Genomic DNA, 27,926 nt, shown 5'->3' on the forward strand with positions numbered 1-27,926 from the left:
GTTGACCTTTATTCTAACAATTTACAAAAACACAAATCTGCACATATTAGTCCCAAATAAAAAAGGCCCACTGTATATTAAATTCACTAAACACAAACATTATGCATAACTAAAAAAACCATAAGCTCATAAAAATATGATAAAGCATACTACCGTATTTTACGGACTATAAGACGTTACAGACTATAAGATGCACCTTAATTTTTAAGCAATTTCTTTTTAAATGCCTATAAGACGCTACGGACTATAAGACGCACCTAAATTTTGGAGGTAATTTTTTGAAGAAAAAAGTGTCTCTTATAGTCTGTAAAATACGGTATATCTAAAATACAGGGTACCTACTCAAATTTTTGTTTTAATTTTCATTACTTTCCCTGACCAACTTTGTACAAATTTTGACTCTCATGTCCCTTAGAGTGTGGCACATTGACAAAATAAAACAGCATTTAACTTCCTGTGCATATGTTTTGCTTCTCCAATGTTTTAATTAGTTATTTTTTCTAATTAACAGTTATATATTTTTTTATAATTGCCAAATTATTAAAATTAAAAATAAAATATTTTATTAAAATTCTGTTATTAATCCACAACCATAACTCTATAAGGCTTTGAAAAAAAAACAATTATTTTTTATTAGTCATTGACAAATTCTATATAATCCATGTACAAAAGTACATCTTTATTAAATTTATCTCTTAATAAATTTCCTGAACTTTATAAAATATTAATAAACTGAAAAAAAATCTGAAATTGTTTTGTTATGCAATCAAAATTATTAAAATGAAAAATGATAAATAACACCATTTAGATTATTTCTCATTTTGTGTACTTTGTAAATTTTTGGGAAAATTTTGGGTCCTGAAAATATTCTGCACCCTTTTTCATACGTTGTATTGCACCATATTAATTCTTGCTGCCTGCAGATGGCTACACTTAGTCAAGCATATTGTCAGCAAAAAATCAACAAGGCAACCAAATTCCCTGACATTCCATGACTTTTTCAGAACACTAATGAAAATCTCTGATTTTCCAATTTTCCATGACTCCGGGTGCATAGGAACCCTGAATACAAGATTGACATTCTCAAATACAGAATAAAAATGCTTTAATATAGAAGGATAGCTGCTTACTTGAAAGTGCTTAAATCTTTTTTGTAAGCTATCTGCTTCATTAAAACATTTTATGTTATATCTAATTCTGATGGACTTTTTCTTACAAAGAATTAAAAATATGTAAAGTTTATTCAACAGTTATGCTATATATGAGCAAATGTCAGTCAAAAATAAAAAGTATATAATTTAGTCTAATCATAGATTTAAAACAAACCTATTATTGGTCTTGCAGGAGCATGAGTAGATTTCACAGATGATGTACGTGTAGGTGGTGGAGGAGAAGGTGGCGGTGGAGGAGGTAGCACATGACTCACACTGCTATTTGGATATATTAAAGAAGGTTTATTTTGGGAAAAATTAATACGATAATGATGTGGAGGTGGAGGTGGTGCAGATGTTGGAGGAGAAGGACCTACGCCAGTTCTATTTGGTGGTGGTGGAGGAGGAGGAGGTGGTGGTGGTTTTACATTTGGAGGTTTTGATGACACACATCCTGTTCTAGATGGAGGTGCAGGAGATGAATTTGGTTTATTAGCAGAAAATGATTGAACACGAGTAGGAGATACTTGAACATTAGTTTGATGAGATGATATACAAAAGTTTTTATAGGAGTTCAACCTTGAATCAGAATTATTATGTAAAAATCCTCCATTTCTATTATCATGAGCACCATAACTAAGTCTTCGAACTAAACTTGGTGGTTTAGAAGGTAAAGCTGGAGGTTCATTAAGAGCCAATATTGGACTCTTAGGTGGAGGTGGTGGTTTCACACTTGGAGGTGATCTTGAAATTCTTGAACCTCTTCCAGCAGCATGACAATGAGAACTTGAACGAGTAATTCCAGGTGGTTTATTTGGCAAAGGTGGTCCCAATTTATTGACAGATAAATTTGTTTCAAAAATAGGTTTATAATTTGCTGAAGGTGGTGGTGGTGGAGCAGGACCTTTGGTGATTACATCATTTGGAAAAGGTGATCTTTTTGTTATTCTTGGTGCATAATTAGTTGACTTTGTAACAGCACTAGATGCAGCATCCCTAGTGCTTTTATGAGCACTAACTGGACTGAAACATAAGAATTTGCACAAGTAAAATGGATTTTATCAGGCTCTGCATCACTGGAAGATCCTGTCTCTGTATTTGCACCTAGAAAAATTAATAATGTTATTTTTTAAAAAATAAAAAATTATCACTTGTCAACAAACTACTATTTTATATATATATTATTGTAATCATATAAAAATTTTCAGATTTGCCTGACAAAATTTTGCCCTGCCCCGGTTCAGTCCTTTTATTCCAGAAGGTTCTAAATTTATTTAATAATTTATTTAAATTATAATTATTAATTCAGTTATGAGATGGTGCCTAACATCTACCCCTAGTAACAAATTGCTTTATATCAATCATTTAATTAGCCAGATTATAGCCCAATATTTAAGGCGATCGTTGGTAATTCATTATATACTCATCGGGCTTAGAGATGTTTTTTATTTATATATAAAATAATAATTTAATAAACCAAAATGTCTACTATATTATAGATTACTTGACAGAACTTTTTCTGAAGTTACATAATTCAGTATATGCTAAGATCAGCTAATGAATATTCAAGATTTAGTATCATCAAGATAAATTTTAACTCAGTTTAAAGCAGTCACTATTCATTTGACTGTTCAGATGAGGAAGTAAGCAAAATATCAGATTTTTTGTTTTTTTCATTTTCATAGAATTTCTATAGCAACTTGATCAAATTATATTAGAAAATTATGATATTTAACAATTTTGAAATAAACTGTACTGTATATTTGTTATTTTAAATAAAAACTTTTACATTAATGAAAGTACTTTTGTATTTTATAGCATGTTTTAAAAATATCTTTCTTAGAACAATTCTGTACTTATATTTATTTTTATAATCATTAAAAAAATGTCTTTGTTTGCATAAAAAAATAATAAATAAATTTCATCAGATATTAAATCTTAATATTGAACTGACCATACATGTATAGAAAAATTATGTCAAGTAATCACTTTGCACAACTACTACTTCATAGTATTACTATGATAATATGCATTTTTAACATTTCCATTTAAACATTTGTTTTCACATATTACAGTCAAACCTGTTTTTATGCACTCTTTTTATGTGCGATTTTTATTTGTGCGATTTTTTTAATGCGAATTTTTTAATTTGTGCGGTATAGTTGGCGACTAGTCTTGTGCGATTCGTCATGTCTTACGTTGACTTATTATAGCTAAATAAACTTATTATAGCATAAATGCACTTATTATAGTAATATTATTGCATGAATATGCGAAAAATGAAATAATTTACTTTTTAAGTCAACAAAACACCACCTGGACAAAAATATGTAAAACAGACGATAGACCAGACGATGCAGTCAAGTGCTGACATCTGTTGTCAATAAATTCTATTTCATACGGTTTTGAGTTATTTTCTATGTGAGACTTTTTTTATGCGGTCCCTGTTGACCGCATAAAAAAAATATTTTTTAATTGTGTCGCGAAAACTATTATTTACAGCCATTCGTGAAGTTTCGTGAGATTTTTTTTTATGCATTTTTTTTAATGCGGTCCCTATCCCCCGCATAAAAACAGGTTTGACTGTATTTTGCTCATCATAGAAAAATACAGTACACAACTAAAGAGGCACCTTTTTCTGAGAAAGACAATGTAAGATCCTATAAAAGATGAGTTGGGCCAGAAACAAAAGATATAGTCAAAGATTAAAATTTTTATTTCTACATAAACAATTGACATAAATCAATGTTAAATTGCAGCTACTTTTTTAAATGTCATCAAAATTGAAAATAAATTTCATGTCACCCAATATTAAAATCTTTAGATATTCAGTAGACAATAACATTCAATATTTTGATTTTATATATTTCATTTTAAAAAAAATTGTTTTGAAAAGGTGTATAGAGACAAAAACAAAAATATGCCACTGTGCAAACTTCTTAAGACTTAAATTCTCTTCTGACAAAGTTGTAATAATTTAACAAACTTTCTTTTATAAATACACTAGGTTTTTATAAAAAATAATTTTGCAACAATGTCATCTAATCGACTTTTGAAAAGTTTGTTTCAAACTAGTACAAATGATGATAAAACATGATGATGAAAAGCTTTGCCAACTAGATAAATATTCAGAAGTTAGATTTGGCTTGTGAGTTGTATATCGGAGACCTGATGCACTAAAGTATTGGCAGATTAAATACAAATACTATTATAGAAGTAAGTGGTCTCACTAATTCATACTAGCATATATGCTAGCCCATAAACTGATCAAAGATTTTCAGTTCAAAATTCTGATATTCTAAACTCACTGAATAAGATAATACCAGCATATAGTAAGTTAGGTAAAGATGTTTCCATAAGCCCAGTTTCTAGATTTTTTTTAGGCTTAAAAAGTCAACTTACAAAGCAGCTTGTACAATATAGTTATAAGACAGAAACATCAACTAAGCCAAATTGTAAATTAAATTAATTACATTATAGAATGTAATAATCCAAAAGAAATTAAACAATATTTAAGGTTTTTAATCCAACTTTTTATCTACAGTATAACCACAATTTTTTATGAAAAATTTAGTTATATTGCTATAAAACTGCTATATTAGTTACAACCAAAGCACATTCAATAGAAACTAGAAAAGTGTCATTAAAAGTTGGAGGATGAAAAACAGCATAGTAATTTTGATACAAGACACTTCCAATCAGAGGCAACACTGCTGATGCCACTCCAGCAGTGCAAGAGCAGTATAGTGTTGTAATTTTTGACTAAAACCAATCAATATCCATTGGCACATCAGAAAGGAAATTACTTCATGAGTTTCACACAGGTATATGAGTAGAGTTCAGAGGTTCCAAAATGTGGATGATTCTCTATGGCTGGGACTGAGAGAATGACATGGAGAATCTTCCACAGAACTGTGGCAGTTTTTGGAAACTTACATCTACTTGTATACCTGTATGCAACTCATATAGTTGTGCATATGCCAATGGATGTTGATTGGTTTTTGTCAAAAAATAAGACAATACTACACCACACAGTTGCTTCATGCACTGCTGGAGAGGGACAGTCATTTTACAATCCATTGTCTTATATTCTTGCACATCAACAGTATTGCCAGTTGCAGCTACTGTTGCCTCTGGCTAGGTAGTGTCGTGTGTCAAAATTACTATGCTGCTGCCCTCTTGACTTTTAATGAAACTTTTCCAGTTTTCTATTGAACATACCTTGTATTTAGAAATAGTTATTATACTTATTTGATTTTTTAATATATTATATTGCTTAAATAAAATGACTTGTAATAACATGGAAATTTCACTATTAATATGAAATACAGTAAACTAATTACCAAATTTGTGGCCAACATGGCGTAGTTTTGGCACTCCCTCTGAAAAAAGATTACCTAACTGCATTGTTGGTTGTCTGCTTCCTTTAGCAGAAACTCCTCCTCCTGATGACTGATTTCCTAAAATTAATTATTAAAACATTAGGTAAGTAAATATATATATAAAAATATTTCAATGTAATAAAAATTTTAAATAAATTGAAGTAACTGCTTAATCTGAAGACAAGTAGATTTGTTACTTACTACAACCCCTGGCAAAAGTATTAGATTTTGTAGTTTTAATTGCATATAACTATTTTCATGTTTTACAAATTTCCTTTTATTTTTTTCCTCAAAATTCAATATTTATTTAACAGAAAAAAGATTCACACAATAGATTTTAATGTTTTTTAACATTAGAAAAAAACTTAAATCATTTGCAAGTGTGAGACGAAAATTTTAGATCAGCAAAATTCCTTGACAAAAATATTAGACTACACTTGTTTAAAATCTAGTATGACCTTTTATTAAAGCTGTGGTTCCATTTGGCTGACTACGTTGCTTGCATGTAGCCTCAAGGAACCATTGAAATTTCTTGTTTAATTTAGATTTTAACTTTTGAGCAAAAACTGATACAATACTTTGCAGTTTCCCAAACTGGTCATAGAGAGAGGTCGGGTAGCATGCTTTTGAAAATCATAGGTGGGCGAGATATAATCTGAGGTCCACTTCGGCCAGACATTTATGTTTATTTTTAATTAGCTTTGAAAGGAGTGATTTTTCCATACACTGCAAAGTACCATGTAGACATACAGGAAAAACCTTTTCCAGAGTGTAGAAAAAGGCCACAGTAATACAATTTTAGTGGAAATGTCACAGATTGAAGACTGTTATAAAGTAGAATGAAGCAAACATTACTAAAAAGGTACATTCTTCAACCATTGCTATGAATGTGGAAAAAATAGATATATACAAGAGCAAAATCAGAGAGCAGCTTTAGATGACCAGACCTTCCTTTGTAGGCTACTTAGCTGTCCAGTTAAAACGCTCCTTAAAAACATAAAAATTATCCAATTAAAATTAAAAATTTTTAAAAATTGGAACGGTGAATCTTACGACATCTTAGAGTTCTCGTCCTTTTCCATTCATGAGTTTCAGATCCTTTATATCCACTTAGAAATAGCGCTGGCAAATGTAGATTATGACTCAACTTCCCCTGGTGACGAATTATTACAATTTTTATGGCTAAGTAGCCTACAAAAGAGGGTCTGGTAGTCTAAAGTCTGTTCTAGAACATGTAGAAAATAAAATGGTGATTGCCTAAGAATTTTAGAATGACTGTCTTTTTATTTTTTTCAAGTACTGTGGTACCTCGGTATATGTCTGCTTTAGAATACGTCCTGTTTGGACAAAACAAATTTTGCTCAGTATACGACTTTCGTTTGGTATACGAATTAATTCAATTATACGCGCCATCTATGAACAAGTAGCACTATCAGTGTACTAGACCAGACTAGATGTTTGCGGTGCCATGGTCTATAACTTTGTTAAATTTCTTTTGATTTTAATTTGTAAGTAAAACTTTTTATTAATCATGAATTGCAAAAAGGCAAATGAAAGGCAACAGAAAACTAAAAAAATGACTAGAACCACAATGGAACTGAAAAAACAGATTGTTGAGAAATATGAAGGTGGCATGCTTGTTCGAGATTTAACTGTTCCATACTATATTCCAAGGACGACGATATCGACAATCGTGAAAAATAAAGACATTATTAAATCTGCTAATGTTGCGAAAGGGGTTAAATCGATTTCTAAACAGAGATTGGAGACATTAGATCATGTTGAGAAATTGCTTTTGCTTTAGATAACTGAAAAACAGTGTGCTGGCAACAGTGTATCAGAAGCAATTATTTGTGATTATTACTGTAATAACTTTAAAAATCTATAATAAAATTTATTTTTTATTAATGTGCTCAGCGTTTCAATTACAGGTATACCTCGCCTTACGTCGGTAATTGGTTCCAGGAGAGGCGACATCAAGTACACAAGTAAATTTGACTTAATCAAGTTAAATCAAATTTACTTGTGTAGTTACAACTTACATCATAACTACAATAGAAAATGCCAATAATGAGCACTTAAAGACCGCTAAATAAGACAACAACACAAACACAGATGTTTTCATGTTTCATTCTCTAGGATTTATGATGATTATATTAACACTTGGTGTAAATGTACATATTTTAATATGATTTTATGTGCTTTTAACGCTTTTCTAATGATATTATGACTTCAATATTTGTGGCGAACAGACGTAAAGTCGAATAAAATGACTTAACTTGATTTTTATTTTTCCATATACTTTTTTGACAAACGACGTAGAATCGAGAACAACGTAACTTGAGGTATACCTGTATTTTACAACTCCATTAATATACCATATCAAGAGTTTTTTTTTTTTTTACAAAAGAACGGATTAATCATTTTTTCATTACTTCTTATAGGAAAGGTTGGTTTCATATACGTCCTATTCAGTATAAGTCCAAACATCAGGAACTGATTAAGGTCATATACCGAGGTTCCACTGTACTGTTCAAATACAGGAGGTGGTGTTTTCGATATTCTGGTATTGGTGATTTTGTTCAATATTATGGGACAGTCAATATGCAATGCTACCAGGCAATTTTGCAACAGCATTAATTGACTTCCAGTAAGATCTTGCCAAGCCACATACTGCAGGCTTCACTAGTGCTTGGCTTTGCCAAATTTGAGTCCAAGTTCTGGACTGGACTCTAAATTTGCCTGATCTGAACTTAATCAAGAATCTGGTGTCCTCAAAAAAGAGGTGCAAAACCTAAACACAAACCTATACTATACCTAAACTATAAACACAAACCTAAATGAAAGATCAGCTGAAGACAGTTCTTCAGGAAGCATGAACCGACATTCCACAAGAACTTTATTGTGCCTGAGTCACATCAATGCCTAGGCACGAAATATGTAGGACTGCAAGTTGGCTTCTGACACAGTCATCCAAGCACAGTCTGTGTGAGAGGTGGTGTCAAAGAGAAATGGATTAATGGCACAATATGGAAGTTCTGAAACATTTGTTGCAATACATCCAGTACATATGGCTAAAGTTCCATAAGAGTGAAAAGTGGGATTTGCTGCACAACAATGTGCCAGCAAACTGTGCAATCCTTGTGCAACAATTCTTGCTTAGAATAGTGTGACTGTTTTGGATTACCTGCCATATTCCTCCAATCTTGCACCTATGGATTTTAGACATACCATACGTATGTGTTCCAATAATAATTTCAATAAATAATTATTTTTATTTTATAAAAAGTTATCAGTACTATTTATCCGCAATGTAAATACTAAATTGTAATTAAATTACACACACATAGATGGCATCATTCATCATGATTTTAGCAACAATAAAATAAATAATAGAATTGAACAACTTTCCAATTCAATCCAATATTGACATTTCAATGAAAAAAAACTATTTTTGGATAACTGCTGACATTTCTAAACAAAAAATTTAAAATTAAAATTTTTGTTTAGAAACCAGATGTCCAAATCCAAACTCTCACTGTAATTAATTGGCCTAATATTATGCTATAATTAATAATTAGAAACTAAGTAATTTGATATAGAGGTAGCTATTAGGTGCCATCTCTTATCTAAATTAATAATAATAATAATTTATTAAATAATTTCAAACATTCTGGAAGAAAAGAACTAGCCCAATTAATTACAGTGAGAGTTTGGATTAGTATCAATACATCAGGCTTCAGGATGTCAACATATGCTGAAGATGTCCATGTAATTAATTAGCTAAAACATTTTTTTTTAATGCTTTTAACATAACTTTCTAATAGAATAAACTAAAAAGAATAATTTATTAATTTTTTTTTCAAACACAATAAGAAGTGTCACTAGACAATTGATTTCCTCCCCAATTCAATTTAAAAAAAAACTGTTTTTTCTATTAAAGCAGGTTTTCCTTTTAATATTTATTCAAATTAAAAAATCATTACTTGTTTTTTAAAAAACTAATTTATGTAATATCCAATTAAGAATTTACAATTTATTAAATTAAGAGAAATATTTAAAATACCAATAATAGGGCCACTCTTGTCATTAGTAACTGCTTTCTTTAATCGAGTGCCTAATCTGATTTCTTGTAGGAGTGCACTTCTATCTGCTCCTGTTTTCTCTGGCCTACTTGTATCAACAGAAGTTGCTGGTAGTGGTGGTGCAGGGGGTGGAGGAGGAGGAGGTGGTGGTGGAGGCATGGTAATATAAACTATGATTTATAACACTAAAAATAAAAATAACAATAAATAATTATAATAAACAAATTGCTATTTATAATTAAAAATTTATTTTAAATTTTAACAGAATTCAAAAGATGACAATATAATCTAATTCATAAATAATATGTAATATATTAGTTTGTACTGTACAGTACATTACATATTTTATGTTATATTTACTAGACATCATAATTACATAACATTAGATGGCATTTGCACATCCAAGCCTGTTACGTTGTAAAAATATAACAAACATGGATGCCATTGAAGCTTTTGCTTTGTTTTCTCCTAAAGATATTGAAGATTATACTGTTCCATTAATAATTTAATAATTAACAGACAATAACTAAAAGCAAAATTGCAAACATATATACTGAAGCAAAAATAATATGGCCGACAAACACCAAGCGCATTCTTATGTGAACCTAAATAACGATGACAATGAAGTGTTATCAATAAAGGACCAAATATGATTGATTCTGCACTTTTATAAAATAAACTTTTAACATAAAACTATTCTTATACTTATACTGGTACATTATGCATAAAGTTATAATAAACGTCTTTATAACAAAATATGTGCACAAACACTATACTGTCTCAATGAAATTTAACAGTATATAAGCAATTTTCTAGTCCCAGATATAAATTTATACTAAGGGAATTCTCTTTTCAGTACAAAGATTTTCCATTAATTTTGCCATTTCTAAAACACAGTAAAACCTATCAAAACAGAATGCCTAAATGGAAAAAGTCTTTGAAACAGAGCAATTGTCTATGCTGACAAAAACTTTTTCAGAATGGAAACCTGTCAAATGAGAAAAATAGGAGAGCTATAGGAGGTATCTATTGCATCTATTCTCTTATCTGGTACTTTATAAACTCCTGGAGCTCTGCATATGTCCCCTTTTCATAGGTCTTTTTATATTTTAGTTTGGGAGTCTAAAATTATTATTATGTTAAGTACACACTTTATCTGCCTAAGAATATAGTTGTTTGAATATTTGTTGTATATACAACAAGTTAGACTCCTGATGTTTTCCAAAAACAGAAAAATTATTCTTTTTATTGACAATTGCAATGCAAATTTAATGATTCCCACTTAAAGCTATAACTGAACAGTTCCATTTTTATCACCAAATACAACTTTTAGATTACAACCTCTCTAGATCAAAGAATCATTCAAAAGTTTAAATTACATTACAGAAAGTTTATCATACAAAAGATGTTGCATATCATTGAAGATGGATCACATAGGTTTGAAATGGACTTGATACATGCATTGCAAATAATTAACAAACCTTGCAATAAAGTTTCAAAAAGTATATAAAATATCATTGCAAATTACTTTAAAAAAACATTTTTCTGTCAACAATTTGTTGACACTTCAAATAAAATCAGAATTTTCATCTGAATCTATCTGCTATATTGAAGATGACTGAGCCATTATTATTACAGAAATGAGAATGTTTACAATGACCTAGCTGTCTGCAGACACTTATCTAAAGATGACATCATTGCTGAAATAAAGAACCAATCATAAGAAGCAAACAATGAAGATGTGGAAGAAATAAATCCTATCAAGGACAAATATCCTGGTTTCCTACATGTAGGAAAGCCAGAGAAATGCTCAAACTTTTAAAGAGCTTTCTAGAAACTATATCCTTCATAAAAAGATGCTTTGAAACAGTTGTTATACCCTCATATACCGTGGTATACTAGGTATTAGGGGTTGGGTAAGGCAAACTGGAAAATTAAGGACTTCACACGCATTGTTTTGCATGTGAAAAAATAAAATTTTATTCTGTGTAATTAACAAATCCAGGTTTCCTTAATACCAGAGAGCCTAAGTACCTGGTCAATAATTTACCATACAATCAAAAACGCATATATACACAAATAATTATAACTGATATACATACAACAAACCTCGTGGTCATACTACCCCATCCTCCAATACCCGATACAATTATGCGAACAGCTCTACGTGTGGTTACAATACCACGGTTGGTTATAAGAAACAAAAATGGTCTTGTAATTTTTCTTCTCAGCACTCTTTCTTCTACTAATAGCAGATGTTTTCGGCCGCTGACCCAACAAGGAAAGATCCTTTCTCTCAGTGAACTTCTGAATTTATACTCCCCGCCATTAGAAAGTACATCATCAATACGTGGTATGATCCTCGCCCAATCGGCAAGTACTGTACATAATATACACCACATTAAAACATGATGTCCCGGCACAAAACGGAACTTATATTGAATTGGGTATACAACCCGATACAAAACAAAAAGAAAAACAGAACACTCAAGATACGCATTAATTTACAAGACCATTAGTGCTGTAGCACTACACAGTCAACCACATCAAAAACATTGTTGAGCAAGAAGCAGTGAATCATTAATGATCAAATATAAAAAAATTTATATAACAGACTTTTTTCACTAATAGTGTCAATGTTATTTATGTTGTTAACCTAAGATCTGCATGACATCCACCTTCAAATTGAATGTTATTTATGTTTTGTTATTTTGTACATATACATAACTTTATGAAACTCAAAAAGCATCAAATGCCTGATGTATATTTTATCAAAACTCATAGTGGACTGAATCATAAAATGAAATAATCATACACCAGGTAGAAAAATGCAACACACACTGTCTCACTTGTCAATGTAGCTGGTTCCATTATGCATATGCAAAGTAAAATCATTGAGAAATGAATATTTCATAGCCAACAACCAAATGCTTAAATCTAACTAGACTGTTTATATTATGATATAAGTAATCTCATTAAAATAATGATAGTTTCCATAACTTGAAAATTTCTGTCCCTCTCATATCAAGTTTTTGATAATCTACTATATTCTTAATAATTTTCAGGATATAAAAACAATTTCTTGTTCTAGTATAGAGGTAGGTGAATTATGAAAGTCCAAAAGCTTCTTCAGACGTGATGTATATGGCATGCTTCCTATTTATTAATAATGTTATATATATATATTATGATAATTGATGATTTATTAATGATAATTTATTTCATATCATATATATATATCAATCATTTATTTGCTTTGGCTTCTGCCTTTACAAAGGAGGTACAACTTGAAGCAACATTGTTAAAATACAAGCATTATTGTATTATTTATTATCTAATTACAATTATATACAGTCAAACCTGTTTTTATGCGCTCTTTTTATCTGCGATTTTTATTTGTGCGATTTTTTTAATGCGAATTTTTAATTTGTGCGGTATAGTTGGTGACTAGTCTCGTGCGATTCGTCATGTCTTACGTTGACTTATTATAGCTAAATAAACTTATTATAGCATAAATGCACTTATTATAGTAATATTATTGCATGAATATGCGAAAAATGAAAATAATTTACTTTTTAAGTCAACAAAACACCACCTGGACAAAAATATGTAAAACAGACGATAGACCAGACGATGCAGTCAAGTGCTGACATCTGTTGTCAATAAATTCTATTTCGTACGGTTTTGAGTTATTTTCTATGTGAGACTTTTTTTATGCGGTCCCTGTTGACCGCATAAAAAAATATTTTTTAATTGTGTCGCGAAAACTATTATTTACAGCCATTCGTGAAGTTTCGCGAGATTTTTTTTAATGCGTTTTTTTTTAATGCGGTCCCTATCCCCCGCATAAAAACAGGTTTGACTGTATAACTTAAATTAGTAAGACTACATTAACATTTTTAGTAAATAACAAAAAAATTTATAAATTTTATATAATGTTACAGAACTTAGCTCATATAGACAAGTCATATTAAAGTCAGTTGTCAAAAAAATATCCTTTAAATATTCAGTAAATTCACCTGATACAAACAAATGATTCTTAACATTTTCAAAAAATCGATTATATAAAAGAAAATTGGAGTAAGCTGATATGTTAATTCTATGACCATGTAATACAACAATATATTTATTAAGTCATAATTGCATTATTAAAGATTTAATCTTATAGTTTAAATTTGATAACAGTAGTATTGAGGTGTCCATGGGAAAGAAAGAAAACTTTAAAAAAACTATACTTTTCTAAACTAAACTAAACTATACTACCTCTATATAGAAAATATCTTAAGCCCAATATTTATCTTTCAGTGACTAGAAAACTTCAACCAAAAAATGCTTTTTATCAGGAAAATAAACATAATAAGCAAATGAATAATTTTATTCTTATATGAAAGTATCTTAATCTACTTTTCAACATAATTTCCTCCAATATAAAGGCACTTTTCATATCGTACAACCGGCTTCTGAATTCCATCCTCATAGAAACCTGCCGCCAGGTTTGTCGAGCCACGTGTGGACGGGCATTGTCATGAAGCAAAACAATTTCCTTACTGAGCTTGCCACACTTATTGTTTTGGATGACGAAAAGCATGGCAAGCTCAGTGTAAAGTGTCTGTTTTCTTGAACTTTTGCAACAACTTTCTGCACCAAGTCTTCAATAATGAGAGAAGGTCGCTCACTACACTCGTCATGGACATTGGTACAGCAATTTTTAAATGCTCTAATCCATTTTCTTACTATTCCATCACTCACAATGTTTTTTCCATACACCTCACTAATCTGCTGATGAATGTCAATCAACCGCTTTCATGTCTTTTGCATTAAAAAAAACAAATCACCACACGTACTTCACAATCAACGGCATTTTCAATTTCTGAGGCATTTTAAACACACACAAACAAACATAAAACGAATGAATGCTTCCATAATTGCGTCTGTAGCTAGCCAACAGATGTACGTACTCAGCACACATTCATGGAACACTAACTGTAGCACTGCAACGGTCCTATTTTTAAACGGTACTTAAAAAGCACGCCTCACATATAAATTCCTTGAATAAATATGAAAAAATTTGTTAAGTCAAAAAGACAGTTTGGTTTAATCCAATTTTACATTCCCACCTATTATGTATACATAACAAGGAAAGTATTGGAATCATGTCAAATTTGATTCTCAGAGTTTTTGCAAACTCCACATTTTATGACCTGCCAAACCCAAAAAATAAAAAGTGGCAAAAAAAATTCAGTGTGTATGTGTGTGAGGGGGTGTCTATTTCATTTAATATCTCAGGATAAAGTGAAGATAAAGAAATCAAATTTTGCATGGCAACTTGTGTTTAAGAGGTATTGATACTACAAAATTTTGGTGATAAAAAGTTGACAGGGTGGGGAGATAGAGTGGATCATGTGTCATATCTTGAGTGGGGTCAGACTTATATTTTATTAGTATTTTTAAGTTTCTATGAAACTGATCACTACCCTTAAAATTAAGCATTTTGCCATTCTATAATTATAAATTAAAAATATACAAAATTTTTATAACAAAATCTCATAACAGATAGTGCCATACACAATTTATTACATTGTAATTAAAATTACAAAAGTTATTTTCTAAATAAGATCTCATAATAGCTGGGAAGTTATGGAACTCATTGCTGGATTTTTTATGAAGTGTATATAGTTAGCAGCTTACAATATAAAGCCTATAGCATATGTTTTAAATTTAAAATAAGAATGCATTTTCTATAAAATAAAGGTTTGTTTCCTTACTCAGAATATATTTATAAAAGCTTAATTTCAACATACACAAATTCATAAACAACTATACAATTTTAAAAATATTATAATAAAATAAGTAAAAACATTTTGTATATCTTCCAAAAGAAAACTGATCATCATACAATGAAATAAGTTGTTTTAAGCAGATTCTGTTTAAGATCAATAGAAGAAATTATCTAGGAAATCAAATCAGTTAAAAAAGAAATGTGTGGGAAAGTATCAAGGTTCAAAAAGTATCTGAAGATAGCTTTCCGGGAAAAGATTGACTGAACATTTTTACTTGAAAAACAAAGACAAAGACTAATAGATAATATGCAAAAATGTTAAAATGTCTCTGAGCAACTGTAGAGTCATTTTTTAATTAAATTAAATAATATTTCACCAAATTATCATAACAGTTTCAAAGATATTAAATCATATATTGATAATTATAGAAGTAGAGGAGTAAATCTGTTGTACAAATATCTCAAATAATGAATTATATTGTAACATTTTTCCATGGGATTTTTATATGACTAATTTACTAATTGAAAAGATTAAAACTTCAATTAGTCCATATAAAAAATATGTAAATTAAGAAACAATCATCAAATCTTAAAATAAAAATTAAGAATTTAGTTAAATATTTTTAATATTGCAATTAAACAACCTACAGTCTAGATTTGCTAAACAATTTACATAAGCCTAACTTATTCATCTAATTCTGAAAATATCATCAAAATAATGTGATCAATCCTACAAGATAGTAATTAATATATGAATAAAAAAAAATCTGTGGCCATAAATAAAAACAAAATTACTTAATGGCTAATTCAAAACAGTTACACACTTTACATTAAAAAATTATTAAAAAATTAATGCAAAAATAACTATCAGTTGGCATTAGCTTGACTTTATTAGTAGAAATAAAATCAAACTAACACCAATAGACAGTTATTTTCTTGTTAATTCTTAACAGCTAAATAAGTCAAATATTGAACAACAGTTAAATATTTACTTATTCCTGGCACTAGATCTTTATTTTTTTTATTCCTAATTAAAATATTTGTTACTTAAAATTATATTTGTAAACTAAATAAATGAAATTTTAATATTTGTCTAAACAGCTATTAATCTGTTCAAGACAAATATGCTCTAAAATCCAAAATCATAAAAATTGTATTTTTGTTAATTAGTTTTTTATTTTGTCTTTTATTATAGTACATAAGGACACCGCCATTTTGATAGTCTTTATTTTGTATTCATGGATTTATTTGATTAGATAAATTATTAAAAATAAATAGGTGAAATCCATTAATCCAACTAAAAATTAGTAATATGCAAACTTTTTACACTAGTGACACAATTTGATTATAAAATATATACCGTATGTATTTACAACTGCTTACACAATTAACATTGCTAGATACATCACTAATGTCAAAATAAAAAACTGTAATAACTATTTAAGTAATTAAAAAAAATTAATTTAATAGTCAAATAGTTTCTCATTTAAAAGCTTTATGATTCTTATTAAGATATTGGTTAAATAATACTGATCAAAACTGGTATTTGCATATATTATTACTATTTTCAAAGAGTAAAGTTCTATTTTTCTAAGTATGCATATTAATTTTAATTATTTTAATTATCATAAAGGTACTATAATTTTGTACAGCAGACCTAAGACAATGTATAATTCATGACAACATACATCCAGAAAAAATTGCTAGAATGGAAATAAAACCTTTGTGTAATTCACATACCATATATTCAGGCCTAGTAAAAGCTCAACACTTGTTGTTATATACAGTTTAGAAGATACTATCTCAAACATTAAAACATTTTTCTATTACACTTCAATGTAAATGTAATTATAAAATAAGTGAAACAAAAAGGCAAAATATTGAGAAAGAATCTCCTAAACTGTGTGTGGAAAATTAAAAATATACACAAAACTTTATCACAATTCTTCATTTCTGCTTTATTTATCAAATACTATTAATAAAATAATAATAAATGTTAAAATAAACTTAGAAAATAATCTTAATATCCATAAAATCCATGAAACAAAGTGGAGAGTCAAGTGTTCAGCTCATATTTGCCATGGAAAATTAAGCTTAGTACAGATAGACTAGTGGTGCATAAACTTTTCAATTGACAGACCAAATTGCACATAAGTCATCAGTAGGCAGGTCACAAACATTTTATATAGGCCACAATATATTTGATATACAGATACAAAAAAGTAAGCCTATTTCTATCATTTATAAGTAATGTATCAAATATGTATATGAGCCAGATTTGATCTAGAGTCATAGTTTGAGAAAGACATTTGCTAGCAAAAGCAGAATGTGAAAAAACATTTTATTTTCACATAGCAAATTTGATTTTCTCTGCTAGTTTTCAACACAAAAATATATGCAAATAACAGAAGATGATGTTAAAATAAGATGATGCCTGATAACAGCCAACTGTTTTTTTTTAAATACTTATTTGTTATACTTATTTGTTTGATGTAATGGCTTATTTGTTATATTTATTTATTGAATAACATTTCAAAATTATTTACAACAATTATAAAAATATAATTAAAGAGTATATTCTTCATCCTGTTGTGTTAAATTTGTCTCTTAACTGCAGAATTTCATCAATTTGATTAGTAATGAATATTTTTTTTGCTAGTCTTAAAGTTCAACATGTTAAAATGCAATCATGATTTGCAAAATAGGAAACTCACCAGGAAGAACAAATATTGCTTTGGCAGTGATGAATAACAATTCAATATTCATTTCTCTTTCCACTTTTACCAGCAATTTGCTCTACATAAACTAAGCTTAAAATTATTTTCTATTTAATTTTTTCAAATTTATTTTAGCATTTCTTACTATATATTTAATTAATATTGTTTGAAGTAACAGTAATGAAGCAATGTGATAAAATTTTGTTTGTCAGTAGACAACTTGCTCATAAAAATGTACTTTCTTATATGATAAAGACTTGATGGATTATAATGATCAGACCATTCAATAGAATGCTAAAATTGTTTTGTTCATCAAATTAACATTTAGAAAATGTTACATGAAGATTTATTTTACTACCTTCTTCTAAACATGAAAATTATATAATAATTTAAATCTCATACAAGTGTCATTAATATATGTAGTTAATAAGTCAATATCATAATAAACTGTAATAAAATTATATATATAATTAATATAAAATAGATTTCTACACTAGGGTTAAAAACTGAAGCAAATAAATCAAAACTATAGTATCATCATCTTCAGCTTTGATTTTGTAAGAATTACTTAATGCACCTTAATAGTGGGATTTTTAAAGTGTTCTAACATTTCCAATCCAGTTAATGGGTTATCCTCAAGACAACCAGGTGAAGACAGGTAAATGACAAGTACTCACTCATCTTTCAATTGTCCATGCCTTAGAAGGGCCCATTAACCAGGTTGAACACATTTTAGCTCTTTTAAAAATTCTACTGATAAGATGAATTAAGTAATTCAACTACACTACTAATAGTGACTAGTACATCATCTTGATTTTCTAGGAAAAATAGACAAAAGTAATACAAAATCAATTCTATGGCTACTGCTTTAAATGTAAGTAATTATTTTTAGTTATCAAAATTCACTTTATAATGATGAAAAAAGTAATGAATTTATAGCTTTAGGAATTATCACATAATGTATCTAAACTGACAAAGTTCTATGAAACAATGTCATTATACAGATATGGATAATTACTATAAATTTTCAAGATACAAGTTAAAGTAGGAGATAATAATAATATCAAAAAGCATAGATTGAATGTACATAAAATGATTAGAAGAGAACTAATGGCAAGGTATGCATACAGATCTTTGGTGGTTTTGGAAAAAATTACAATGACAGATGAATAATTCTGTAACATATAGAATTTTTTACACTTTTTAAAGACACTAATCTAACCACGTCTAAAGTCATTAAAAGTTTGCAACTGCAATTTAAAATCAATATATAACCTACCATATTGTATAACTCATTTTCACTTTTAAATTCTCTTAAACACAATCTGCAAGAATATCTGATTATAGAATATGATATATTTGTTTGGCAATGTTACTTCATTTAAAAACACTGATGGTAAATAAACAGGAAATATATATATAATATAAACAAAATATAAAAAATAAACAAAATGTACATTAATTAAATTGAAATAAATTTATCTAATGAAAAATCCTTGACTTCAATTATTAAGATGAATTAAATCATTTTTCTTTTAAAGGACGAAATAAAGCATTTTAAAAACACTAGAAAAAAATTAAATTATATATATACACACACACAGTTAATATATTGAGCTGTATTAAACATTACAAAAGTAATGATTTGGCTGAAATATATTTTATATTAAAAGAACATATAGTAATATTTAAATGACTTCAATATTAAATAAAATTGATAATTCTTAAATACTACTATTAAATTTAAAAATTTATCTTTTCATAAAATAAAAAACATTTATCCATTGCTGAAGTATTTTATGCGATCATATCAATTCTAATTATAGACATAACAATCATTTTTATACAGGAAGTTAGCATTTTAATGGCATTTTTAATTATTACATATTTATTTCATACTCTTCTCGGTTTAAAAGTTCCATAAATTCTTACAATACATTCCTAATTTCAGACAGCAAGCGTTATTATTTTTATACATAAATTTTTCTATTTAACACAAAAAATAAAGGTAATTAGAAAAATTTTAAATCCAATTAAGAAGAAAGTTTTACCAAAGAATAGCTGCAGAAGTAATAAATTAAAAACATATATGTGTTTTTAATTGATAAACACCTCATCACCTAAAACAGAGGAAAGAGGAAGGGGAAAAAAAATCTATTATTAATCATGATAACACAGCTTCTGAATTTGTGGATCTAACTTTTTACAGCTCACAAGTTTTTATTTCAATATTTGTATCAGAAATATTTGTAAACACTTAAGTAATAATTCAGAAATGTTAAATTTATTTTATTTTTTTTTTGTAAGGTATATAAAAACTAGGTTTACTTAACAAAAAAGTAAACATGTGGCAACTGAACAGAAACATATACTTTGACCTAGCATCTGATGTACTGTATCTTACACTAAATATATGTAAATATATATCATAGACAAAGATATATTTAAGTTTAAAAAATATTCTTTTGAACCAACCTACCCTTTATATCACTGAATATGATATGAGTTGATATTAACAACACTGAATCTGTATCAAACTTAACTGATTTCACCAAATTTCATTTTGTTAACATGTGTTATTAATTATACGTGCGGAAGCAAGGCACAATTTTCGACACAAAGGTGCTAAACATTATGTACTTTAAAATATTAAAATAATCTCAAATTTAATGTGTTGATATTCTCGATACTTCAAACCATGTAAGGTCATTACATCCTAAAAACCACGACTTAAAATTCCGTTTCGTACTTTTCTTTATGTCCGCAACTAATTAGTGGCGCTGTAGCGAAATTTTTATATTTTTATTATTATTTTATTATTTATTTATTTATTTGGCTTTAAATAATCAAATATAATATTAATATTTATATTAGAGGAAAAATTATATGTAAATTAGAAATTAATAATAATTTATTCATATAAAGATTTATAACAAATTTGTTTGGTGTTATGTATCTTTTGCAGCTAACCCCCATTTGGACGGCCGGATCAAGGTGGCGGCCTATCGCTCTGGAGGGTCCCAGGATCGAATCCGAACTGGTCGAAAAATCCCAGGAATTTTTCGGGGGTGGTGCGTCCGGATGTGTCAGGGCCCCGTCTCTCATCACCCGGTCGCCCCATTGTGGCCCTGGCCGAACCCATAATGAGCTTGCTAAAAGAGACCTTCTTAGTGTCCACAGGGCGGAAAAAGTTAACCCCATTTTTCAGCAAATGTAAAATAATTATAGAAATTACTTTTATATAGAAATGGTAATCGGCAGATCCATGGAGAGCTACGGAGAATTTAAATCCTCTCCATTAATTAACGCAAAGAAAAAAAAATTAAAATTTATTTATTCGAACTTTAAAACATTGTTTTTAAAAATATTTACGATGTCAAATACAGTTTATATGTCCGTCCGCAATGCAATCGTCATGCACACATTAATAAAAAATACGGAAGAGTTGAGTGCCATGGGCCTGTTTTTACGTTTCATTTTTTTTTTTTTTCCAAAAATGATACAAACATATACTATATTGAAAAATCTAATATGTTAACATGCCATTACTGCTGTTCTTGTAAAAGAAAAATTTATGCCATTTAATGTTATTTCTTTTCTTACAAAAAAAAAAAAAAAAAAAAAAAAAGACAAATGAAGGACTATCTATCGCCTGTAGAAATCTGTGGATGTTATTTGTATGACTATGTCATTTGTAGCTACTAATAGTGGTTTTAACACTACATAACACTATTTTATTAATATATATTCTTTTTAAAATTTGTAAGCACGCGACACTTATTTGGGTTCATATAAATATTTAAGTTACTGATTTTGTCGAAACCGTGTTGTGTTTGATTAGTGTGTACAGGCACGATGAAGTGACGTTTATTTTTTCAACACTAGGCTAGTTGAATCTTTATTTAGTTAGAACGTGTTTTTCTACATCGATTTTTATTTATCATGTAGAAAATATATTTTCTACATGTTAGTTAGCTGATGAGGGGCTGAAGCCCGAAACGTCGATGTAGAAAAACACGTTCTAACTAAATAAAGATTCAACTAGCCTAGTGTTGAAAAAATAAACGTCACTTCATCGTGCCTGTACACACTAATTTAAGTTACTATCAAACTTGCAGCTGTTATGATATTAATGTAGTTTCACTCTTGCTGCTTGGTTTGGGATGTTTCAGAATCATATCTGTAGGAGCAATGACGTGAGCAAGAGAATTAAGTCTTCTGCAGGAATTTTCCATTTCTTGCATATTATGCAAGAAGGTTACTCGTACCCGTCCTTATTTATACCATGGATTAGCCCAAAATAACGAAGAATATATTTTTTGGTTAAATGTATAATAACAACATAATCATCCTCAGCTGGCGAGTCATCATTATGAAATCATTATTCATCATCTTCTGTGAAGAAAGATGTTTTTGACAATCGCTCAGAGACATTACGATAAATTTATCTGATTCATCCTGAAACAGTTCTAAAAGATTTTTCCCTCTGGAGGATAGAGGAAATAAAAATTATACTCAGGTACGACTTCTTTATATGGGGCGGCATAGGACACTGACCCATCGAATCTGTTTCATAGTGGTTCATAGTAACTCCAAAGCCGTCTTTCTACAAAATTCCTGCCATGAAAACACTAGCTGTTTATCATGATATTTACTTACCTTCATAAAGGCACTTGATAAGGTAATACAATTACGTATTTTGGCAACTTTTTTACTAATGATCGACAAGCAGCATACGCATCAATTGCCTCGATAAAGTTACTCCAGTCGTGACAAAATATAGTCGAAGAGCTACTCTGAATTCCAGTGGCGGTCTTAGGGGGTGGCGAGCAGGGCAATCGCCCGGGGCCTCGCTCTTGCAGGGGCCTCGCGCAACAACTCGAGTAAAAAAAAGTTGATATTTAAAACTTTTTATTTTATCCTTAGCTATTAGTTATAAGCCGCAAACATCATTTTTAAATCCCTGCGTATATCTTTTAAGGCATTTATGTAAACGGCCGGAGACCCGAGCGGTTAAGGTGGCAGCCTACCGCTCTGGGGGACCCGGGATCGAATCCGAACGGGTCGAATAATCCCCAGGAATTTTTCGAGGGGTGGTCCGTTCGGATATGTCGGGCCCCGTCCCTCACCACCCGGTCGCCCCATTGTGGGCCTGGCCGAACCCATAATGGGCCTACTAAAAAAGGCCCTCTTAGTGCCCACAGGGCGGAAAGAGTTAAAAAAAAAAGGCATTTATGTATGTACCTTAGTTTATCATCATCACTAATTTGTTGTCTTTATGACTGTTAACTTTTATAAATCTTCTAATGTAATATTTTAACACTCTAAATTTATTTATTTATAACTTTTGCATTTCTCGTCAATCATCAGAAAATATCTATTTTCAATTCACATACTTTGCAAAAAGGACAAAGGCCTCACAAAGATCTGCCGCCCGGGGCCTCGCAAAGATCTGCTGCCCGGAGCCTCGCAATCATTAAGGCCGCCACTGCTGAATTCATCAATACAAACCCCATTTTGACTATACAACACCAAGTGTCCACGCAATATGGCGGATAATACGCAGACTGGTTTTTATGGGCATACCAAGAAATATGCAAAGTGGCCCATGATGCCCTCTTTTCTCTACTTATTATTACTCAAATATTTTAAAATTTTAACTTAATCCTCTTTGAGTATTTCTGCATCCTCCAATGTTACATGTAGATCCGACTAGATCTGTAATGATATGAGGCCTGGATATATTCATGTCATATCACTCTGAAATATTAATGATTATCTAAATCATAAGACAAAAAACACCTTGATGCTGAGAACGTTTAAATTTAATCAAAAACAAACGTTTTCGGCCCACTCCATGAGCCATCGTCAGGCTAACTACATTCGAATACAATTTCGAACAAGCAATTTCAAATTGAAATAAACTACAAAAAAAGGAACTCACGCGCTACGCTGGATAACGTAAACTAAAACTAATATAAACAACATAGAAAATAATAAAATAAAATATGTCAATGTTACATGTGTACATTGTAAAAATCTATAGTCTATAGTTCTCTAGGCAATCCTTTTGCCGTATCTAATGTATTCCTGTGACTTTTTTAATTAAAAACTTCCAAGCTGATGGTAAAATCGCCGCATCCTTGTAATTTAAGCATTTTTTGGTTAAGCCGGACTTATAAATTTCACATTTTTCGGTTGTAGCCGCAAGTGTCGGCGAATGTATCGGTGTTAAGATCCTGGCTTCATCCCATTTCACCACGGACCCTCAGCCTGCGCCATTTTTGCTAACGTTGTTGTGCATTTACCCTTCGCCACGTCATATCTGTGTTCCTTAATCCTTTTACTTAGGCTTCTTGTCGTGACCCCGATGTATTCTTTATCAATCTTTAACTGGTCGTTGCTGTACGGTATCGAGTACACACCTGGTTGTTCACTCAAAAAATCGAATAAGGTGAAACCAACCCCGTACATATTATGGGACCAGGTCCACATCCCCCGAAATGTCGAACGCCTCCTTGATAAAGGACCGAATTATGCTCTTGACAGTAATGGAAACTGGCGAGGCATGATAGCTGAGATTGAAAGGGGGCTCCTGGGTATGGATGAGATAGAAAAAGAATATTTTAGATGGAAAGCGGCATTCCGAAGTGAGAAATATGCAGGGAAGCGTAAGGAGTGGACCGATATTAAAAGAGCGAAGAAATGGTTGACAGACAATGGTTTAATAATCACCAGGGCTGATAAAAGCAAGCATTTGGTAGTAATGAAAAACCAACGTTATGTTGAGGCCCTAGAAGATTACATAAGAAAAACTGAATGCGAAAGGGTTGAACATGACATAGTAAGAAAAATAGACGGAAAGGTAAAAAGGTTGGAGAAATCTCCCTTGGCATCAATCTTCCCTTTCCTGAAAGGAGCGCACGTCACGAACCCGGGTGTACCCAGGTTGTTTGGTTTCGCAAAGACGCATAAAACCAACAAGGAAATTAGACCCGTGGTCGAGAAATGTAAAGGCCCCACGTATAAACTGGAAAAGCGTATGCACTCGTATTTATCGGACTTGATTGGCGATCACCAGTTTGTTACAAAGAACCCGATGAATGTGGTAAAGGAGCTGCAAGGGTTGGCCTTAATGGATAATGAGGTTGGGTCAGTAATGGACTTTGAGAGCATGTATCCATCGATCAAACCATCCTCATGTTTTGATGCGCTAATGGAAGTGTTATATAGCTTACATCCAACGGCTGTAGAATACCGTAAGGACCTTGAGATGATGGCAAATCTGGTATGTGTTCAATCGTTTTTCGTTTTCGAGGGTAAAGTCTATAAACAGCTGAAAGGTGTCCCGATGGGCAGCCCAATGTCTGGTTTGCTGTGCGAGTTAGTTGTAAGAAAAATGGAGCGCATCACACTTAACAACTTCAAGGAGGACATAATCATGTATAAAAGGTACGTGGACGATGTGCTGGTTATATGGAGGAACCACGCAAGAATACAACAATTCTTAAGTGCCATGAATTCCAACGATCATGGCCTAAAGCTGAGCTTGGAGCAAGTTAGTAGCGACGAATTACATTTTTTGGACATTAGTATTGCATTTAGGAACGGGTCAATAGATACGAAGGTGTATATCAAACCTACACACGACCCGCTGTATATACCGTCAACATCGAATGATCCTATTACTTATAAGCTCTCAGCGTTTAGAGCTTTAATTAGAAGAGCGTTTCAGTATTGCTCTAACATACTCGATACGATGCGAGAGCTGGATAGAATCAGGCAAGTGGCTAAGGTGTTGGGATTTGGTCCAAGAACTGTTGAACGTTTGATTGCCGCTTACAGGAATCCTAAAGTAAACAAGAAAAAACGGGATCTGACAAACGGTATCACGAAATTCACGTATAATAAACGTCTATCATCGGTCATGGAAGGTATTGCGGGCCGCATGAACAGCACTATTGTATACAAAAGAGCTCCCTCGATATATAGGCTACTAAGGAACGACAAAGATGCAATTAGACCGAGTGAACAACCAGGTGTGTACTCGATACCGTACAGCAACGACCAGTTAAAGATTGATAAAGAATACATCGGGGTCACGACGAGAAGCCTAAGTAAAAGGATTAAGGAACACAGATATGACGTGGCGAAGGGTAAATGCACAACAACGTTAGCAAAAATGGCGCAGACTGAGGGGTCCGTGGTGAAATGGGATGAAGCCAGGATCTTAACACCGATACATTCGCCGACACTTGCGGCTACAACCGAAAAATGTGAAATTTATAAGTCCGGCTTAACCAAAAAATGCTTAAATTACAAGGATGCGGCGATTTTACCATCAGCTTGGAAGTTTTTAATTAAAAAAGTCACAGGAATACATTAGATACGGCAAAAGGATTGCCTAGAGAACTATAGACTATAGATTTTTACAATGTACACATGTAACATTGACATATTTTATTTTATTATTTTCTATGTTGTTTATATTAGTTTTAGTTTACGTTATCCAGCGTAGCGCGTGAGTTCTTTTTTTGTAGTTTATTTCAATTTGAAATTGCTTGTTCGAAATTGTATTCGAATGTAGTTAGCCTGACGATGGCTCATGGAGTGGGCCGAAAACGTTTGTTTTTGATTAAATTTAAACGTTCTCAGCATCAAGGTGTTTTTTGTCTTATGATTTAATAGAGTCTGAGTGAAGTTAGACGCATATATCTAAATATATAAAATTACTTGTCCTGACTGATTGATTCATCATCTTAACCTGAAGAACGGCTTCTACTGTGCTATTTTAGAGGCGATTTTTTGTTTTTAATTACGTTTAGTCTTCACTGAGTACTTAGGTTTATTAAATTGATAACATTTCAGACGTTGTTATAAATATTTTTATATATTTCGATTTTTTAACCAAATGTTCGAACCGTTTTAAATTCGAATTTGTTATTGCACATTGGTTCGATTATAGAACGATTGTAAACGTTCCAGAAAATTGATAAAATTGAAAACAGTTCGTTTGATTCTCAGCAATTCTCATCATTCTCAGCGATAGATGTTATATAACAAATACTATTGTTGTTGAAATTCTTAATATAAATGGTATTTGCTTGCAAAATCCAAGCGGGCGAAGTCGCGGGTAACAGCTCGTATTAATATATTTCGTATAATTTATTAGAATATTTTTATATTTTGTCGTAATCCGATTTATAGTTAAAAATGATTTCTCTAATACAATAGTAAGATGAAAATGTTTTCTAAATAGGCTTTAGATACATCGTGTATCTAAATCGCATCGATCGACTAATCGCACACCTATCGCTTCCAGAAGGTCGAGTTCGAGTTAGCGTTAATATACGAGGTAAGAATAGAAGCAGGTCGGTAACGGATCGATCCAAGATCTAATTTCTTTTTATCAATTTATAAGAATCGAATAACGAAGATCGGCCAGATGCGTCAGCTTACTTCTCTCGCGAATCCGGGCGGGCAAAGAACCCCAAAAATTTCCATAGACAATCTGTCTCGGATATGTCGGGCCCCATCCCTCACTACTCGGCTGCTCCATTGTGGGCATAACCCTCGAAAGACCCGGAAAAACAACTCCTTAGTGTCCACAGGGCTGAAATAATTCAACATTAAAAAAATCGAAGGACAATAACAATGTATTCTGTAACAATATAAGAAAAAACAAGAAAATTACTAATTATTCGTTATTTAAAACTTAAGATGGTAGACTAGACTATATATTTAAATTTTTCAAATGATCTTTCAGTAATAAAATTCATATAAGTTAAAGAATGACAAAATCTCCCGCTTGA

The 27,926-nt window shown here is 30.8% G+C and overlaps 2 protein-coding genes across 2 annotated transcripts in view; one reads left to right on the forward strand and one right to left on the reverse strand.

Moving 5' to 3' along the window:
- LOC136968420 (WAS/WASL-interacting protein family member 2-like) overlaps window positions 1-20,873 on the reverse strand; it is a 35,525-nt gene extending 14,652 nt beyond the window's left edge. Inside the window, 5 exon segments of the mRNA XM_067262442.1 lie at window positions 1,327-2,122; window positions 2,125-2,255; window positions 5,495-5,611; window positions 9,600-9,803; window positions 20,594-20,873. Of these exon segments, the coding sequence (XP_067118543.1) occupies window positions 1,327-2,122; window positions 2,125-2,255; window positions 5,495-5,611; window positions 9,600-9,777 (1,222 nt within the window). The 5' untranslated portion in view covers window positions 9,778-9,803; window positions 20,594-20,873.
- Window positions 20,874-24,682: 3,809 nt separating this feature from the next.
- LOC136968406 (uncharacterized) lies at window positions 24,683-26,500 on the forward strand. Its single transcript, XM_067262422.1, has one exon. It carries the CDS (start codon window positions 24,683-24,685, stop codon window positions 26,498-26,500), a length of 1,818 nt encoding a protein of 605 aa, XP_067118523.1.
- Window positions 26,501-27,926: the final 1,426 nt, after the last annotated feature.

This window comes from Centruroides vittatus, unplaced genomic scaffold (assembly GCF_030686945.1).
Source record: "Centruroides vittatus isolate TY-2023 unplaced genomic scaffold, ASM3068694v2 contig_1476, whole genome shotgun sequence".
Taxonomy (NCBI): Eukaryota; Metazoa; Arthropoda; class Arachnida; order Scorpiones; family Buthidae; genus Centruroides; species Centruroides vittatus.

Coding starts and splice junctions, on each gene's coding strand:
- LOC136968406 (XM_067262422.1), top strand. CDS start 24,683: ATGATAGCTGAGATTGAAAGGGGGCTCCTGGGTATGGATGAGATAGAA.